Raw genomic sequence first — 19,990 nt, forward strand, 5'->3', positions numbered from 1 at the left:
AGTCTTATCAAAAAGGATCTTTTGAATCTGTACACAAAACAACATGTAGAGTGCAAAACAGTGACAAGAACACTAAACCCACATAGGTTATTCAAATGGTGTGACTTCTGCTATAGATGTTCATGGTATCAAAGTAATTTTCTTAACAAATGCGAGGTACTCACCTCCCAGTCCATGTAGTCACATACATCTTCAAAGTTAGTGAGTAGAGACACTGAGCAGAAAAGCCGTGGCAGCTCATCCCTCGTCATTGGGGGGAAACGACTATCTTTAAGGGCACTGTTGATGACAAAACAGAATTTTGAGAGGACTTTTTTGTTTGCCTGCTTGACTTTTTTTAAGTTCAAGGATCTAATGAATCAACTGAAAAGTATAAAGGACAAAAAAAAAAAAATCCTGATGAAATGATGACCAGTTGGATAATCCAGTTGCCAGTGTAACCAGCATTCCAAACCTTCTCCTTAGACATTTGTTTCAGTTCTTGGATTGCCAGTCAGGTGGTGTTCTGAGGGTCACTGCCACTGTGGTAATCTTATTAATGAAGCAGCAGAATGTTTTTGGAAAAAGTTACAAAAGCAATGGCTCTTCGACTTGCAATTTAGCAAATCTCTTTCAGAAGGGATTAAACTGTACAGCAGAGAGGGGAAATTCTATAGCCTGCAATAATCAAACACATAATACAGTAATCAAACTGTTGAACTTAATTATTCAGTGAAAAAAATCCAAACAGAGTAATCTCTTTAAAAAAAAAAAATATATATATATAATTCATGATTACTGGCAAAGGGGAACATGAAAAGGTAAAATCATCCAAGGGCTCTACAGGCCTGTAAACTTACAGGACTTGAAGCTGTTCTGCAAAGCAGAGGTGATGATTAGTAACAGGGAAGCATGCTATCAGCTAAGCTAATCCTCTGGCTAATGTACTTGTTCTAGAGACAAACATACACCTAATGGTAAAATTCAACACAGGAGCAATCTGTACACATTCTAGTAGTTAACAGACAGGAAGCAGTACCATGAGTAAGAACATCTGTAAAAACCTACTTGCAGAAGTTTGGTTAAGAACCAGTTAAACTGTAAAGGGAAGGTTAAAGTGAGCATATCTCAGAATTTTTTATTCTAAGTTCAAAATATGACATGTATGAATACAAACTTGCTCATCTCCAACAAAAATGGCTACATGAGCTTTTGGATCAGTAAGGAGAATTCAAGATAAGAGGCCTACTAAAGTACTTCTGAGTTCTTCACATGGCTCATTGTTTCATCTAACAATTAGATCACTTTACCTGGCGTACAGCCAATGGTTGCTATTTCTGATATAATTGCAGCCATGGCCATGGAGTTTAGAATATGGCTGAAGTCTCTGCATCAAACACCACCATTTTCTACAAGGATGGTGTAACTTTATTAAGCAGACCAAATAAGGGCACACAGGGAAAAAAAAAAAGTAAAATTTAGCTAAAAGAAATCATATGTATAACCAGAAATAGCTTCCCATCAGAATTAATACCATACACTGAAGAGTTAAAATAGCACTCTTATTCTGGGGCAGGGGCAAGGCAGGCTTTTTTCCCCCAGACGTGCTACAATTACAAAAAAAGAACCACAGTATTGGAAATTAGACTAGAAGCCCTTCTCCAAGGGTTACAATAGGTCAGAAATTCAGATTTTAATTATGAAGACTAATTCATTATGTAATTAACAGCCAGCAGGCCTATGCTACCCATAATTTAAGAATAATTCCAGGCAACTCCAGAGAAAGGTGCTTTAGACGGGAAGAGATGATGCTGGGACTGTAACTAGCCAAGATAAAGCTGGGATAGACAGAACTACAAAGACCTCTGAAGAACAGGGAACACTTTGGAGATTCAAAGCATACCACCTGTGATACTTAACCAGTGACTTTCACTGAAGATGTATCAAAAGATGGTATTCTCCAAGGTTTTGTTGATGGCATTTGCAAAGCTAGCTTTGTACAGCTGGCAACCAGGCAAAGCTACCATCCTCCATTGCCTGGCCGTTTGGAGCAACCTGAGAGATCGACTCATGTAGCCACAGCATAAGGGCAACATATGAAAATACAAACAGCTAATTCATCCTTTGCATCCCTCCATGTCAGGACAGGGAAGAACCCAAACCACATGTAAAGGGAGGATACTGACAACAGGGACAGCTCAGACCAAAAGTCCGTCTAGTGTGGTATTAAGTAATAACCAACAGCAGCTGCAAAATCAATGAATGTAAGCACACAGTCAATATCCTGGGGTACTTTCTTGGAATACTCTCCAGAAATCCAGCTATTTATAGTGGAGGTATTTGGAGCCAGACATGGTATCTATGAACTTAAAAGCTCTTCACAGGTTTATTTAACAAATCCACGAATATACACTTTTAATGTTTTACCCCATGTTTCAGTAAAAACTAAAAAATTATGTTCAGAAAACCCAATCCTCTGAAACTCTACAAGTTTACTTATATGCAAATGTCTCGTTTCCCTGAGGTGTGCTGTACCTCTATCGTATAATCACTGCTGAGGAACACCCAGACAGATATGACTGCATTAACAACCAACAAATTTGGTTACCTTAGGAATCAACTGCATGCATAGATATTGCCAATACTTCTTTAAACCTGGTTTTCCTAAATTATGCAACCATCTGACCATGCAAAACATTTCCTATATTGTAAGAATTTACAACATTCAAAAAAACTTTGTTTCACTTCCTACAACTGCCAAAATTGTAACTTTTTGAGGCAAAGGTTGTCTGTGTCTGGGTATACACCCAGCCCTAATAATGCCAGCAGCAGAAGTCTAAGGCAAATTACCCCTCTGAAGATCTGCAGCACTGGCATCACTTAGATGAGAATCCTTCTTTAATTTGACATACTCCAGGTTGTACAGAAACACCACACAATGTGTGTGCAAACCATGTCTCAGCCTGCCTGCTTGAATGCTGAGGTAATAACCTGAAATAAGATAACAAGCTCAGATATGAAGCCTTCACCTGAACACAGTGGAAACACAAAGGCAATGGCACAGAAGCCTCAGGCATACATAGCAAACGAAGTGGTTCAGATTTAATGACAGCAGAGTAATGCAGTGAACACTGCACACTTACATAGAGCAAGCCTAGCTGGCCAATTCCATTATTCAGTAACACAACACCAGGACAAATACCTTGTTTTCATGTAACTACCTCATGATAACTAAAATACTGTTGATCAGATGGCAGTGCCATTTCAACTGCATCTAGTTCCTTCAGAACTGCTAGCTGCTATTTTTTCTTTACAGCCTGAAAAGTTGCTCAACACGTCCACGACTATATACTTCCGTGCAGGTGTCCTGTATCACCATTTGTTCTGCTGAAGTGAGGTATCTGGCAGAAGATCAGAGATTTGAGTAAGTCTGACACCACTGTGACTGATCAGTACAGAATATTGCTATTCTATTCCTCCTTTCCTTGTGTCCAGATCTCATATTATAATTTGTTTTCATCTTTCAAAAAAGCATTGTCTCCACTGTTACGTAAGTTAAGCCAAAATTTACCTGGGGAAATTTGTGTTGACAAGCCATCAGCAATGGGAACAAAGCCTACTGAAGGGAGATGCCAACAAGAACACATTCACTTGTGCCAGCTACACATGAAATACCCTGCCTGCTAATGCAAAAATTATGAAACTAAAATAGTCAATAATTCTATCAGGTGTCAGTTTTAGAAGAATTAGCTTAAAACTTAATAATCCTGCCCTGAAAAGTTCATCTAAGTGTGTCATACACTGCTTTAAATCTGGGAAGTGTTTGCCTTGTAAGTACTATACGTTAACAGTTACAGTATCAGTCACCTTCTCAATCACACTTTTACTACTACCACAGTTGAAAACCTTAAAAAAAAGCAGCTCCATATCATCACTTCACAGATGAACTGTTTTCATTTCTTAATTTTTAAATGTTTGCTTAGCAGTATGTGTCATTAGAGATGCGTTCCTTCAGAATTCAGCCATGATCCTTAAGCCTAAACTTAAAGCTCTGTGAGTGGTGAATAAATCACCATCTACTCACTGTTCTGATGAAGTCAGTAAAAAAAGTGAATGGTATCCTGTAGAGTTCCTCCCGGGCAGCTATCTACAGTGCACCTCAGTGGCATCACCCCTCAGAGATGTCAGCAGATCTCAGCACATAAAAGGCCAATAAAGCTTCCATCAGCTTTTTCTTCTGTTGTTACTCTTCTAGAGGCAGCAGCTTGGCACTTACCATACGCTTCATATGCTCCGCAAAGCTGTATGTGTGTAAATTCAGAGTTCTGCCTCAATTGCCATGTCTGTGTGTCTCTCAGTGACCAAAGCAAACATAAAATATAGACAAGATAACGTCTGCTGCTTTTCCTCAAAAGCTTGTCACTGGTCTGAGCTGTTCAGAATGTCACTGTATAAATTCTGTGTGGTCAGTCTTGATGAGAACAAGAGATTTTGTGCTGTTTATTTCATGGAAGCATTATTTTTGTAGTATTAGAATGTGATTTTAGTCTCATGAAAGACATTTTCTTCTGTTAATTCTGCCATTAGACAGAAGGATTTTTATGGAACCGTATCTGGCATATTAGGTATCAGGTTAAAAAAATGTACTAACTCTGTTATTTTTAGTTAAACTTAGAATTAAGGAAAGGTAAGTGGAAGTAATTAAAAAAGTTGGAAAAAACAGAGTTCAAAATTACTCCTAAAGAAAAAAAAAAACTAATTCTAAAAAGCATTTTCTACCTCAGCTGTTCCTTATTCCTTAATGGCTAGAGCTAATTTACATATATTGCTGCAGACTGAATGGCAGTATGTGGTAGTGATGAGTTGAAAAGCAACAGCGTAAGGGAATTCTAGCTGGCCAATTAAGGGACATTAGTTTTTCCATATGGAGTTCTGCTCCACATTAAAAGTGAAGCAGGCAAAGTCAAAATTGAATCCTCTTCAAAGAAGACTATTTTTAGACACAAAATGCATGCAACACACACACAGCCCTTCTGGTTAAATATTTATGCAGTCTTGGGTGTCCTAATAAGATCAAGTAATTGCTAGTCAAAGAAACAAACAAAAAACCCCAAACCAACACAAAACAAAGTGTTGCTCAACTATCAAGTTTTTCTTCAGCAGAGCTATGCTATACTAATCTCAGCTTCTTAAATGAAGTTTATTTGGCCAGAAGCTCTCAAGAAAGGTTTTTCAATAATTTCATTTCCCATGTACCACTCCTCCTTGTATCTGGGATATAGAAAAGCTTACAAACGCTTTAAAGACACTGAAAAGCTTTAAAGAAAATGAAACTCTTCAAAGTCTCTTGAGTTGCCATGACAAGCAGCATGAAGTTTAGCAAAAAGTAAAATTAAAGTTTATAGTCCTTAAGACTACATCTCGATTTTGTAAAATACCACCAGAGAACCTCTTAAGAATCATCTGAAATAACAGTAGGAGCAGGTGAGCAAAAATGCAATACTTCAGTGTGTTGTCCAGCTGTAATTTCTATAAAAATGCTTTTTAAAAAGTAAGTTTCATCCCTAATCACCTATAGCTCCTAAATGTGATGCAGCAGATGGGTAACAAACAGCAGGACACAAAATGGGGCAACAGGAAATACTAACAGAGATACATTACTCACTTTGGAAGTGCCTGAAGTCTTTGTAATGGAATTTAAAGGATCCTTTAAGAGTTTGATAGCATAAAAGCAACAAAATTAGTAAAGGAGGATTTAAGTGTAAATGAATGAGGACATGAAAGTCATTAAATTCTTGAATTTTTTCGTTGTTGTTTGTTATTTAATGACAATTATTAAACAATGAAATTTCACACCAAACCTGGTTTTGGTGACAGTCACATCTATGGACCCAAACTGGATAGAGAGTTTAGGCAACACTGGATACAGTTTTGTGTGTTACTGGAAATTACTTCAGAGGCTTATCATGACAGAGGGGAGGGAGATGCAAAGGAAGCTGTCAAACAGTGTGCATGATATAAGTAATACTCACTTTTCTAGGAAGTGTAAATGAGGCAGAGACGTGAAGTGATTCATGCAATTTAGGCGGCTTGCACAATGACTCATTGACAGAATCAGGAATAGAATCCAAGATCCCCGACTCCTAAAAATCTACTTTTTGTGACAGCCTCTCTTTCACAATCTGCTCAGCCCACCATGTGGAAACATAGCTCCCAGAAGATTAATGACAGCAGAACTGATACATTTAATCACATTAATCCAATTTAAAAAACTCTGTCCCATTACATTCTCAATTTTCTCTTATTGAATCAAGTTAAACCAAACCAATTTTTTTTTAAATATCTGAAGAATTCTTCAAGTATTATCAGCGCTATGGGAAACAGGCTAAAGATCTCATTTTACAAACTACTACCCTCTGCTGACAAACAGCACACTGCCATTACTTTTAGGTGACAGGCAAAAAGGACTTAATTCCATCTCCTCTGAAAACTCCTTTTAGCTCAGTAAGAATAACTCTGAGATATTTTCACCAAGTGGAAGCAGAATTACCTTAGAAAACACATTGAACAAAGAAAAGGCCCTATGTCAATAAGCTCAGCCCAAAGGGCCTCGATATTGTTCTTCAGTTAATTCAAAACATCCTGAAATTAATGAGTGGGAAACTCGCTGGATTCTGGATAACTGCAGAGAAATGACAGCAACAAGAGAACTTGGAGCCAAGGTTTCAGGAAGAAAGAAAAAACTCAATATTTATTGGTTTTTTTCCATTTCTGGGTTACCGATCAACAAAGCTAATGAAGATTTTTACTTTTTCATTCAGAAGCTTCATTCAGGAAGAATTTATGGAACACTTAAGAAGATCCCCCACTATTTTCCTAATGAAAATCAGCTTCATAACTCAGTTTGGCAGAGACCAGAAAAAAACCAAGGATCTTCCAAGTCACGATCTGCAATAAATTTTTAAGCCAGAAAAACAGGGCAGAGTGTGCTCTTCTTCAGAAAGTGAAATGGTTACAAATAAAAATCTCCTAGCTGTAAGAGATCAGACAGCCTAACACAACCCACATGTCATCCTTCTAACCACTTTATTTATGACTAGTGGAGTTTTGCCAACCTAAATGGGGATTTCAAGGAGTGATTTACATGCATCATCAAATCACTTGAATGTAAGGAAAAACAAATTTATTTACATTGTCTTTTTTTTACTTTTTGGTCAGACTGGATAAATTTCCAGGAAACAAAACAACTGTGAATGACGTGTTTTTCCTGAACCCTCCCTTACATTTAGGAGACAGAAAGGGAAAGAACAACACTTACACTTCCTCCACATTATGTTGCTAAGGGGCAGTCAGAGGGTAAAAAAAGAAATACACACTTGTTGACATTTGGCACAAAAACACCTTGCTGAAGTTCTTAGCCTAATTCATAAGCACAGTGCAAGTAATGACAGCTGTAGTTCAGGGTGGGAGAAATAAAATATTCATCTGGCATTTTGGCCTTCCATCAGTTTTTGTTTTTTTCAACTCCACAAAACTGATGTATGCCAGAAACTCTCCAAAATCTCACTCTAGATACAGACATGTACTTTAATAGGAAAAGGAATATTCTGATACTCTAATTTAGACAATTATTTTCACTTTAAAAGAATACACTTGCTCTAAAAGACAAAGCATGTACATAAATTGCTTGGAAAGGCTCATTTGAAAAGACAGCCTCTATTCACTGACTACATAAAATAATTAAGTTGCTATTTTAGGCAGCCAGGGGTACCTAAAATAAGCTGTCTGTATGTCCTCCAAAATGCCTTAATTCTCTAGGAAGTGTGGAAATTGTTAATTGGTTACTATCAGCAAGGCTGCAGAGACAGGACATCATACACTAAGCCAGAAACACACCTGGTTGGTTTGCATGTGTCAAGAGTCATCCAGCTGTGCAAGACTGGATATTGTCAGAATTCTTTGAAAGATAAGAGGGCTGGAGTGCCTTTCCTATGAAGACATGCCGAGACAGTCAAGGTTGGTCATCCTGGAGAAGGCTCTAGAGACCATATTGCAGCCTTCCAGTACCTCAAGAGGGCTGCTGGAGGGGAACTTTTTATAAGGATATGTAGTGACAGGATGAGGGGTGATGGCTTCAAACTGGAAGAAGCTTGATTTAGATTAGACATTAAGAAAAAATTCTTCCCCATGAGGGTAGTGAGGCACTGGAATAGCTTGCCCAGAGAAACTGTGGATTCCATGATTCTTGCAGATGGCATAACAATGCTATGGAGGACATTCATGTAATACACTGATTAGAAACATACATATTATCTGTCAAAAGGAGATCTAGAAACAGGAAGAGATAAATAAAGTTTAGTGTTCTGTTTCAAACATTTGCCTGAGAGAACAATTCTGTTCACAATATCCTGAAGCACAAACCAATATACTGAGTTTTTATTACTAGTGTCAAACTGCTGAGGGACAAGGAAGAAAAGAACCTCTGGGCAAAAGAAGAAACACCTACCAAAGAGAGAGAAACTGGGAGTTGCTCATTTCAGTGGCTTCCTTGGCTCCTTTCCCAGTTAGGTAACAGAGATAACAGGGACAAGAATAACTACATCTCAAAGTCTTTTTAAAATTCAGATGTCAAAACCCCTAAAAGTGTCATCTTTAGGGAGTTTGCAAAAGTCAAGACACCTAAAATTCTTGGTTGGTAAAATGATTCATCTAAATCTATGACATGCTTTGGGGGAAAAAAAAAAAAAAGATAAAACGGCAAGGTTCTGCTCCCTGCAGAACAAGCCCAGGGTAATTCACATCTCCCCATGCAGGACACTGTCATTTCTGTATTCTGTGACAGAGATGCCCAGCTCCGGCCTGTGCAAGCCATGTTCATGGTCTGGAACAAACCAGAACTGGCTGCTGCTGGTGATGACAGGACCCAGCAAAACTTTACCAATCTCTACTTATTGGGACTGCTTTCAAGAAGAAATCTTAAGGACAGCGGGGGAGGGGAAGAAAAAATTTTATGACACCTAGAGTTAACAACAGTGGTATGAAAATTTTTATGTATTTATGGCTGAAAACTAGAGATTTGTGTCAACCACCACTGATTCTTGAAAGATATATTTAAAAATATTAACTATTATTCAATGACACAAGGAAAAGAGAAGACTATTTCAGGTTTTAGAGTATGCTCGAAACCTTAACAGAGACAAAATTAGGATATACAGCCTTCAGATGTTTTCCCATCACTGCTTGCTTCAGTTGTGCATGAAGTATTTCTCAGCACCTGTTCCTCATGCTTTGTCACCTCACTGATTCTGCATTTGTACAGAAACAGTTCCGCTAGATAACAGGCAATACAACAATCACTACAGCATCACAGCATGCAGAGGTAAAGAGGTATGGAAATCTTAAAACATTGCTTTAATACACCCAGGTCTGATATTGACTGCAAGTGGAAAAATAATTTAATGGCTTCAATTACATCACTAACAGTATTTTTATCTCTTCGTGTGTATTGTGCCACTCTACCACACAATTAAAAACAAATTATACTGGTATTGCTGATAAGGTTCTGGGTCCTTGTTTTTCCCCAAACAAGTTCAGCAGTTGCTATTTACAGAGGGGGTACTTAAAACTTCCAGATAAATCCTTCCTTTAACCTCAAGAAATATTCCATGGCACTCTGCATTCTCCCAAATAAACCTGGTTTATTATTATGCCACAATCATGTTACTACTACATGGACATATGCCTTAAATTAAGTTTTCTTTATTACTACTACAACAGATCAGGAAAAGAACAAAGGCTTGTATTAAGAGGTCCTTAAGTCTAGGAGAATTTTAAGTACATGCTGTTAATGATCTTTGAATGGAAAAGTAGGATCACAAAAGTCTCAGCTCCTGCAATCCACTCCCATTGGAAAGGTTAATGCAACCAGAACTAAAAAAAAATAGTCCACAAACTAATATTCTAGTGTCCTGGTTACAGTAGAAAGAGTCAAGTTTCAAAGGCCTCAACTTTTTAGTGTTTCCTGAAGCCAGAAATCTTACACTATATTGCTTTTGAGGTCCTTCTCCTTGAATGTGAAGAAAGAGCCAAGAAGTTACAGACTGCATTTTTCTCATAGTGTTTCATTCCTGCAGGGTGTGGGGGGACCATTTTGCATTACTGCAGAACATGCCCTACCACACTGAAATAAACACCAAACCCAAACAAAACTTTACATTAAGCTGTAACAGAGCCTCAGCCCCAGTGAGAAGTATGAGCGCACAAAGGTATGCTAAATCCAGAGTCTTCACATAACAGGCCAGTGAGAGGTGCCACTCACAGCATATTACAGCACAAAGTGAGCAGTTACTGTCAAGGCCCAGGTGCAGCAGAACTGCTCTAAGTGCTGTGTTACGTATGTTCCATTCTTCCAGAACTAAGTCAGTTTGGAACATCCATGCAAAACAGTGGTCTGTGCTCTGAACTGCTCAGCATGGAGCTGGAGCAGCATTTTCTGACTACAGGAGAGCACAAAGTAAAACAGCTGTGTGCAGCAGTTTCTTCTTAGGTGGTAGCTTCTTTTCTGCCTTTTCCCATGTTGTCCCTTCCTGCCTCCCTGCATCATACTGGGGTGAGGACGAAGCAATTCAAAAAGGCATGACAATTTCTGTGTCACACTCATGCAAACATTCAGGAAGCTGGAAGGTGTCAATTGCCGTGGGAATGTCGTAGTTTGATACATGAAAAGAAAATCCACAGCACTTAACCTCACAACATAACGCAGTAAGTTTGTCACAGTCATTCCAGATGCTTGTTTAAAAAATGCCTAACAAAACTGACCAGGGTTTGGTGTGTAGGACTTTGTTTGGTGAACACATAATAAGAGACTAGTCACAAAACTCTAACTGAGCTCCCACTGTACTAAATTATAATGTCACTAAAAGGCTCTCCAGCAGATGGCAAAGTTTAGATAATTAACAAAAATGAACTGCTCTATTACATTTAGAAGTGTACGGCCTTGCTATGCTAACTGCAATGCTAACTGCTCAAATCCCTAGGAACATAAAAAGAAGTCTATAGAATTCTCTTTATCTCCAGCAGGTCTCACAAAATTGACCTAATATCACCATTTTACCGCTAATGGTGAAGACAAAGATCTTATAAGGCTACTTTATTGCTCATTTAATAATTCCTCATTTAATCAATTCACTAACTATTACTTCTCTCTAAAGATGCATTCGAATCAATTAAAGTTATCATGAAATATTTTTAATTCTTTATGAACTTTTAAAAGCCTAATTTTATGCACATACAGAAAAATACATGCCTAAACATCTCAGCAATGCAGTGATCTATAAATACATGAATACAATTTGAACATTTATCCATTTGATTTCCTGCAGCTCTAAAAAGGGTTTATTATACTGTTGAAAATCTGGAACAAGAGAGTACTTAATTTTCTCAGTATTTCTTTCATCACTAGTAATGCCATAAACTTTATTTTGATATAAGATAAAACGTAGTTGAATTTTTATTGTCAATACAATTCACTTTAAAAACAACCAAGACAGGAAATGCTGGGGATGGAGTTTTACAATTAGGCTCAGTTTTGATACTGTTTGTCACAAATACAGAAACTTTTTTTATGATCAGGACTTTGAACTGAAATGGAGAAATTAAACCAAAAGGCACAGTAGAATATGCAGTAACTGAATTAAGAAGAACAACAAAAAAAACCAATTCACATACTTGAAGTGCTTCATTTAACTGTTCCATAGAAAAAGATTATGACGATAAAATATTCTGAGATATGAAGGTACTGATGAATATAGTCCAAAAATGAAAGGTGACAGAACCCGGTCTTGAAACTCTTGAAATCAAAAGTGCCTAAATTAAATAATCCAGGATCCACACTCTCTTACAGACTAGGTATGACCACTCATAATACAGGGCACCGAGTAATATCCTGGCTCGCTTCCCAAGAGACACGTTTCGTCAGTATCACAACTCAGCCTGGATTATGTTGAAGCCAGCTGTTTTTTCTCTTACACATGCTGCAAGTACATCTGCAAAGGGATGCAAATCTGAGTGCTGTCAGTGTAAAGGTTGGTGTATGAGCTCATGGCATCTTACTAAGACTCGAGTTGTTATAAATGTAGCAAAAAAAGGCAGGAAAATCCCTTGTGGCAGATCATATGTAACAAGACCTCAGGGAAAGAAAGAGCCATTCCTTATTTCATGAGAATTGTGGTTTCTGGACACTTAATCCTGCTGTCATGGAGCCATCCTAGAATGCAGGCATGAGAATAGCTACATGAGTACAATACTTCATTCCTTGTCTAAGACAACAAGCAAGGCTTCTCGACATCTTTTTTTCTGATAATTTCATGCCTGTAGGTTTTTACTTCATACATGAATAACATTAATAGATTAAGCTTTCACACATCATCAATTAAAACCAGACTGTTTAGATACATAAACACGTTCTATATAGCTGGGAGCTTTGCTTCCTGCATTTCCTTACCTTGATCTTCACACACAGATAAGTTGTCTGTAAGCCATTCTCTTATTCTCCTTTTAGCACTCTGCCACTTACCTCTCATGAGAGCAGGTAACCATTTCATCCCTTTATTCCTTCTAGTTTTCTGCCACAACTCTGTCTACTTAGGGTGGCACTTTCTGTGCCACCTGCAACTTACTCAGCTTACAGAAGCGATGGGATGGGCCATTCACTAATCATTGTATCTAAGGTCAAGATGCCCAAGCAACAGAGCCTTTTGCAAGCTTAGCTGTCACTCTCTGCATGTTTTCCACTCTAAAACAGAGTCTGAGTAGCAAATAAAAACAGCTGAAGTGGAATGCAAAGGAAGTTATGAAACGAGAGGCAAAAAGTTCAGGTTCGGCTCCATCTGTCTATAGCCTCAAAAAACTGTAACTTAAGTAATCAAGGAAGGCAATTAACAGCATTTGATGTACTTTACAGGTCTGCTCAGCTGTAGGATAAAGACGAAAGTATAAACACACAATGTTTGACTATGAGATTAACTGAAGTGTGAAATTTGTGGTTACTAGTTAAATATTTTATATCATACCTTCGTATGCCACCTTTTGAAGGTGGCAGGAGTTGTACCTTCACTGCAGTAAAGCCTAAACCAGTCAATGACTCTCTGCTTTGTTCTTAGCTCTCAGCTACCACGAGCTTACATTGCTACACGTTCAACCGAGGGAGTTGGAACACCTTAAGTCTGATTATTCAATGTAAAATTATTATACAATGTGGACACACAAAGAACTGCTTTATTCGTAATTCTACCCACTAGAGTTACAATTGAATACATCTATTTAAGGTGTTTAATACTAGAACAGAAATAAGTTTCATCACCTTCCTAAAAAGCAACTCAGAAGTGTTTCACCTCCTGAATGTCAGGAAAGCTTTAGTCAAAGAGTTTTGTGAAACTGTATTTAACAGCTCTTTAAAACCTACATTACTGGTGGGGGAAAATAAACTGAAGAGGGTTTTCTGAGCAAGAAAACAGAAAGTCACCCTTTCAGTAATTGAAAAAGCAGAGCACACAAAGAGGGGGTTGCTCTACCGAATGAGGTTGCATGCAGTGCAGAGCCCTCCACAGACAAAGCCTAGCTGCTGCTCTTTGCAATGAGGGATTAGCAGTCTAGGTCAAAGGAAAAAAAGCTCCTCTGTAGCTAAGTGAGCAAACTGCAGAATGTATCCTCAGCACAAAGGAGAAAGGGCCATCTAACCAGCTTACAAATTGTGCAGAAGCTTCTGCGTACAGAAACAAAACCAGCATCAATTTCTTGACAGAATGCGTAACACCATTTCTGGTGAGAAGCAGTGATGCCCTGTCAGAGAGCTGGGACTGCAATGACCTTTCAGTTATTTTAAAATTACACCGCCCCTTTCCCTTCTTTGTGTTCATATATGTAACAGGCATTTTTTCTTCTGGGCAAACCCAATGTGCTATCTGTAAGGCTTTACCAAGAGCATCTGGAAGAAACTGTCCTAGGGAGAACAGAAGCAGCTCTTTTAATTGTCTTTTGTAAGAACTGAGGCTACTGAAAATATGCATATTTGCACCCAACTTGGTTTTTAAATGCAGACGTTCAAATCTCTTTCAACCTTCAAACAGTTAAGTCAGATGCTATTTTGGCTTTACATCGACTCTTCAGCTGAAAGGGAGATAATCTAGTATTCGAAGAATCACTTAACTTTTTTATTACATACTAAATACATTTTTATTCTAAATCATTAGGAACTTTTCTTATAGAGGAAAGAATGACTCATCTCCTGAACTGAGAAATACTGTTTTAATGTACCAGTGTGAATATCTTTCTAATCTAGCTTTTGTTTACAAATAAAACACTGGCAATTAGGCTGGTATCTGAAGTGGTGAATTAATTGCATGTCACAGGTAGCTTGGGACCTGTTTCAGTTTATGGTATTATAGAAGTATAAGTCATTTAAATTACTTTAATTAGAAGTATCAAAAAAGGTGTACTCTTCAAAGATCTAAGAGCTTTTCTTCTCTTCCCCTGTCAAGTCAAACAAAATTAAAACTAAGTAAAATTTACTCACCTGAAAAATTCAGTAAAATGAAAAAGATGTAATATTAGTCACTTCAGCTGAGTCCTACTTCCTTACTGAAAGAAGGCTGATATTCCTGATTCCATACACTGGCTTGCACAACTGTGAGTAAGTGCCATTACCACAAAGGCCCTTCTCAGTGAACTAGGGTTGTAGCTCATGGGGAAGTTCCCAGGAGCTATGCCAAGGCTCATCGGAACACTCTGGAACATCTGTACAAGTTCCCCAAGTTCTTGTGGGAGTTTTTTATACACTGTACTTCTCCAGCCTAAAGATTGCTTGGCTGACTATTGACCCTTTAGCACAAGTGATCTGCACTCAGACAAAAAAGATCCTCCCACTGCATTTGAACAGCAAACCTACATTTAAGCATGTAAGCTGACAGACTTTGGAGCCTGAATATTATATTTAAAACAGATGCATGTCACCACCCACCCTCAGCCCTCAATATCTTTGCTTTAAGAACTGAGTGCTATCAGTCCTATTGAAATTGGTACTGATGACGAAAAAAAGCTATTCTCTGCCTGTTAATTAGAACTGCATTTAGAAAAGTTTTAATTAAAAGCTTTGAAAATTCACATTAAAGAAGGAATCTCTGAGGGTAGAAATAGTTTTGGGATCCACATCAACTGTTTATTTATATACTTCCATAGCACTAAGTGCCTTGTGAACTGTATCAATACATTGGTGTTTACACAGCCTTTATTTTAGAAAGAGAAGCTGAACATCCCTTGATTCCTTAGCTATCACCAACATACACTTGTATGAAGGAGATATCTATCTATCTATCTATCTCACTCCGTACAGAATTTGAGAAGCACATCAAAAATTCAAAAGGAAGAGACAAACTTGGAATGTTTTTGTCCCTAATATTGTATTTTAAAATTATGTTAGAAAAAAAAAGAAACTGAAAACTAAAAAAAAAAAATCATTCCTACAATGCATCAAGTAGCTACAGATCAGCTTTCTCCCATCCCTGAGGTCACATGTTCACAAATACATCCACGGGAGCACTGGGGCCTACAGGACTTTCGGACAACCTCAGAATCTGAAGTCTGTTTAGGCTTCAAAGTCTTCAGACATTCTTCATCATTTTATATGGCTCATATGTCCCACCCGAGGTGGACATGCTATTTCTTCTTCCAAGAGGTTTTCTATCATCTCATCTGTTCAGCTCTGTAAAGGACAGAGCTACTTCTCCCTTCCTAGTGTCAAATGGAACAAGTTTGAAACTGGTATCTGTTGGTATTATTTAAAAATACCAGAAAATTCTGCTACAGTTTACAAGAGCATTTTAATTCTTGTCACTCTGCCTATGGAAAATGGTAAATTCAATTTGCAACCCTTCAACATCTTAGTGTTCAAGTGAACAGAGATAACGAAGGCTTTCGGAGCCTGGTGTCCTACACCCAGTTCGTGCTACTACTTCTTTAAACAGTCTTAAGGAAGCATCAGAAAACACCTAAATGGAGGAGGTGCTGACAGACTGAAAATTTTAATTGAGACTCCTTTCCCACAGTACCTCCCACACAAAGCTGCAGTCTAAAGATTTTAGCAGCTTATAAGCATAAGAGACAATTCTTTTTCCTTTGACCTTGCTTAATCCTTTAACTTGTATTAAAACAGTAGATTTCACCAAAAAATAGCTCCTTAAGCCAACAAAGCTGTTAAGCTTTCTGCTGGGTGAGGTACCAAGTATACCACTGCTGCACCTCAATTTCCAGAGTCTTTTAGGATGCAAGGGATAAAGTACCTCAACAGTTTTCTTATATTTAGCACTGGTCAGTATGAGGAATAGGAAGCTTTCCCTACCACCCCCTCACCTTAGCAATAAATATGGGGGAAACATCCCTTACTCTGTATTAAAAATAAACATCTACTGCAAAGCTGTGAACAGCCAGAGAAACTTGCCCAGAAGCAAGTAACTTCTATGCCAACTTCTTCCACTCTGTCCTAGCTAAGAGCTTCCAGATATGCAAACCCTTTTCTTTACAACACAAATGCTCCAAGACATACCTGATCTACACCTCTCTGTTGTGGGAGCACACAGCCCTGTCTTGTGTTCCTCAGCACTACCCATAACCCACTGTGTCTTTGTAGTGCTTAAGAGATCATCACCAAAAGTCTGAAGTGAAAGCATATTCCATTCTAAAAGATTTGTAGAAACTACTTTGAAGATGCCCCCTTTAAGAGTATCACACACAAAGATTAAGATCAAAAACTGGTCAACTGGTTGGAGTTCCAACCACTCCCCATAGTAGTAATGGAAAAGTAAGGAGGTATGGCAATGTAGAGTTTTGCTAGAAAAACTAGTGGCCAGTTCCACTGCCCCCACCCTCTCTCCCAAATGGTTATGTTAAGGTAACATTCAAAGACAAATACAAATCTGACTTCCAACCAAACTCAGCCAGAACTCTGCTTTTGAACCAACAGAGTGTGCGCCACTTTCTTAGCATACTAGAGAGAGACTGTGTGGGAGAAGTACAAAATTGAAGAGCATCGTGGGAAAGACTGCAGTCACAAATGCCATGATTCCTTCCTGAAACACACCTGCATAGTCTGCTGGATTGTCCCAATCACTCATTCACACTCAGTCAAATTTCAGCAATATGTGATTTGCTCAAAACACCACAACCTACATCAACTAACACAACTTATTTTGACTGATCATGGCTTTTTCAGCGTGTGCATTCTATAAGAAGCCTATTTTTGAAATTCCTGATTTGTAACGCATCTCTTCTTTTTTGTAAATAAGATGATGAAATAAGTGTTGTAATTCTGGACAGTTTCCTCAGTTACACCAAATTCTACTAAGAGCTTAGACTTAAAACAGTCTTAAAATCCCCTCCAAACTTTGCTGAGCTACTTCATACAGATATAACAATTTGACAAATTTCCAGTCACCTTTCATAAACAGTCAATTCACAGAGTAAGTTTTTTCCACCAAACACAGTAATGCATTCCCTTCTGCCAAAGAATCCATATTCCATAATCCATTTTTCCCAGCAAAACAGTAAAATGGTTATCAATATTTGATAACCTCGGTTCTGTTTAAAAAGCTCCTCCTTTCATAAAGATAATATCTAAGGACTGTCCTTCCATTTGAGGTGCTTTCCGGAAGTGTTGCTAAGGAAACAGACTATCAGCTACCATTAGGTCCAAGGGTCTGGAAAGGTTTTTCTCAGGAAAAATAGACCAACAACTACAAACCCCATATCCTTTTATTTTTTAATAAAAGGAAAAAAAAAAAGGATTAAGGTAGCACTGCTACATCCCCAATACACACAATGTACAAGAAATGTATATTCTCTAGGGCATGCTGCTTCTCCCTCCTAAAGAACATTTTCTTTTCATTTCAGAATGAAAGGAGAAGCATTTAACTCATCATTAAAGCAAATGTTTGAGTTCTCTTCCACTTCTAGAGCCAGTATTTAGCTTTGCCCTTTGAGAAAAGGCAGTAGTCAGTTCTGTTAAGCAACAGTTCCCTGAAATAACGACCTGTCACTGTGTGCACAAAAATCATTACAGACCTACTTACTGAACTGACTCACAGAGAGGAACTAAGCCTGGCTCAATAAATTCAAATTTGTATACTTCAATTAGAGTTTCTGGTACTGTGAGTTTACATCAAAATCCATTTTACTACTAAATAATTATATTTCACTAAAACAGATCTGACGATTTACCCAAATTAAAGCAGAGTTATTTGTAAAATTAATGTCTACAGTAGTTTAGCAATAAGGTTTTTTCAGCTTATATGAAATTCAGAAATATGAAGAGCTCCAACTTTCAGTAAAGTCTCATCTCTGTACAGATGACATGGCTTTGGCTCAGGCTCCTTTCTTTTGCTAAGGAGTTTAGTGACTGGAGATTGCTACAAAGTGATGAGAATCACTTAAATCACACTGCCTCTGACTACATGACAAGAAAGATCTGCCTTATACTAGACACTGGAAGATGTCTACATCATGGCAACAGCCTCAACTACCAACCTTTCTGTGGGTACAAATTAACAGAGAAGCAGTTCTGTAAATTCTTCATCATTCTTGAACCTTCCATAGGGCCAGAGACCCAGACCTGAGCTGAGGGAAAAGACATTCAGTACACCATTCTAAGTGTCAGTTTGGTACCTCTCTTCCTACCTTCCTAGGAAAGCAGGATGCTCTGAAGTCACTCCTGACTGCAGCCTCTCTAGGACAGAACCTTGTCACTCAGCAAAGGATGCGATGGTGCAAGTGAAAGACACGTGCTGTGACTGCCTGAGGAGCCCTAGCTGCCTGCAGTTGGGCTGGCTCAAAAGGCTTTGACACCATCCATGGCACTTTCAGTGTTAAAGCCTAGTAGATTTTGTAAGTTGAAACCTCACTAAAAACAACTAACTGGGGCCATGAGGGGTGAATGCAGTTAGGAGTTACATATTCCAGATGGATATCGCCACTGACTCTCACACATTCAGTGGGACTCACTGGTTGTCTCTCCACTCAGCTAGACGTGAACCATGCTACCACAGATCTCCCTAAGCACCTGTTCTCACCGTGACATCCTCCCTCTGTTGCTGGTCATCCTTTAGTAGGGCCAAAATCTCTGCCCTCCATCTTCATAAGGGAACCTTGAAAACTCAAAGAGGCAACCAGCATATACCTGCTTTTCACAGAAACACACAAATTGGGCAGCAGCAACGTGATGGTTCATGGCTTTAAAGACTATGTTAAACACACAAGAACAGCATAATCCTGGTGAGTTTGGGCTACACTGCACTCTGCAGAGTTTAATATGGAAAGTGACAACGTAAGCTTCGTCTCACAATTATCAGGCATTTTTCATTGGTGGCCACCAAACAGAGCAGTAATAGAGTAAAAAAGCTGACTTGCAACCATGGCCTACTATAAATCAAAGCCACAAAATAAGCCTGCAAAGTATTATGTGAGCACATAGACACAGCAACGTGCTCTGAAATATTACATTGAAATGCTATTTGCAGGTATTAATTCAGACCATGATTTCTGTGAACAGTGAAGGTCACAACAAATGTCAGAAACACAATTCCAAAGTGGCAGTCAGATACATGAGTAGGCTTCACCCTGGATCAAGAGCAATGACTCCCTATACCCATAGCAGCTTTGCCTGATTACAGTAAGAGGCTGTGGGAAGTTAGCACAGAGCTGTGGAGGTTGATTACAGAGAGGGTTGAACAGGTCTATAAGTAAAAAAGAAAACAAAAATTAAACAAAGTAGTAACCTCAGCTGGACAACAGAGGGAAGCTGCCCTGTCTGCACAGGTACTTGCCCCTAGTCTTTAGAGGCCAACATCAATAGTAATGTGATCAGTCATTCAATATCTTTCAATTTTGCCCCTTCAATAACTGTGCCATACTGTAGTCTTGCAGCTGGATGGAGGAAAGGGTCAATGTTTTTCACAGAAAGCAGGCA

General features: G+C 38.4%; 1 protein-coding gene across 2 annotated transcripts in view; it reads right to left on the reverse strand.

Moving 5' to 3' along the window:
* Nucleotides 1–19,990, reverse strand: part of AMMECR1 (AMMECR nuclear protein 1) — a 99,225-nt gene that overhangs the window by 13,496 nt on the left and 65,739 nt on the right. For both annotated transcript variants that reach the window (XM_054388665.1, XM_054388666.1), the window contains one exon: nucleotides 165–279. In XM_054388665.1, coding sequence (XP_054244640.1) covers nucleotides 165–279 — 115 coding nt within the window. The remainder of the gene's footprint in view (nucleotides 1–164; nucleotides 280–19,990) is intronic.

Source organism: Indicator indicator, chromosome 17 (assembly GCF_027791375.1).
Source record: "Indicator indicator isolate 239-I01 chromosome 17, UM_Iind_1.1, whole genome shotgun sequence".
Classification (NCBI taxonomy): Eukaryota; Metazoa; Chordata; class Aves; order Piciformes; family Indicatoridae; genus Indicator; species Indicator indicator.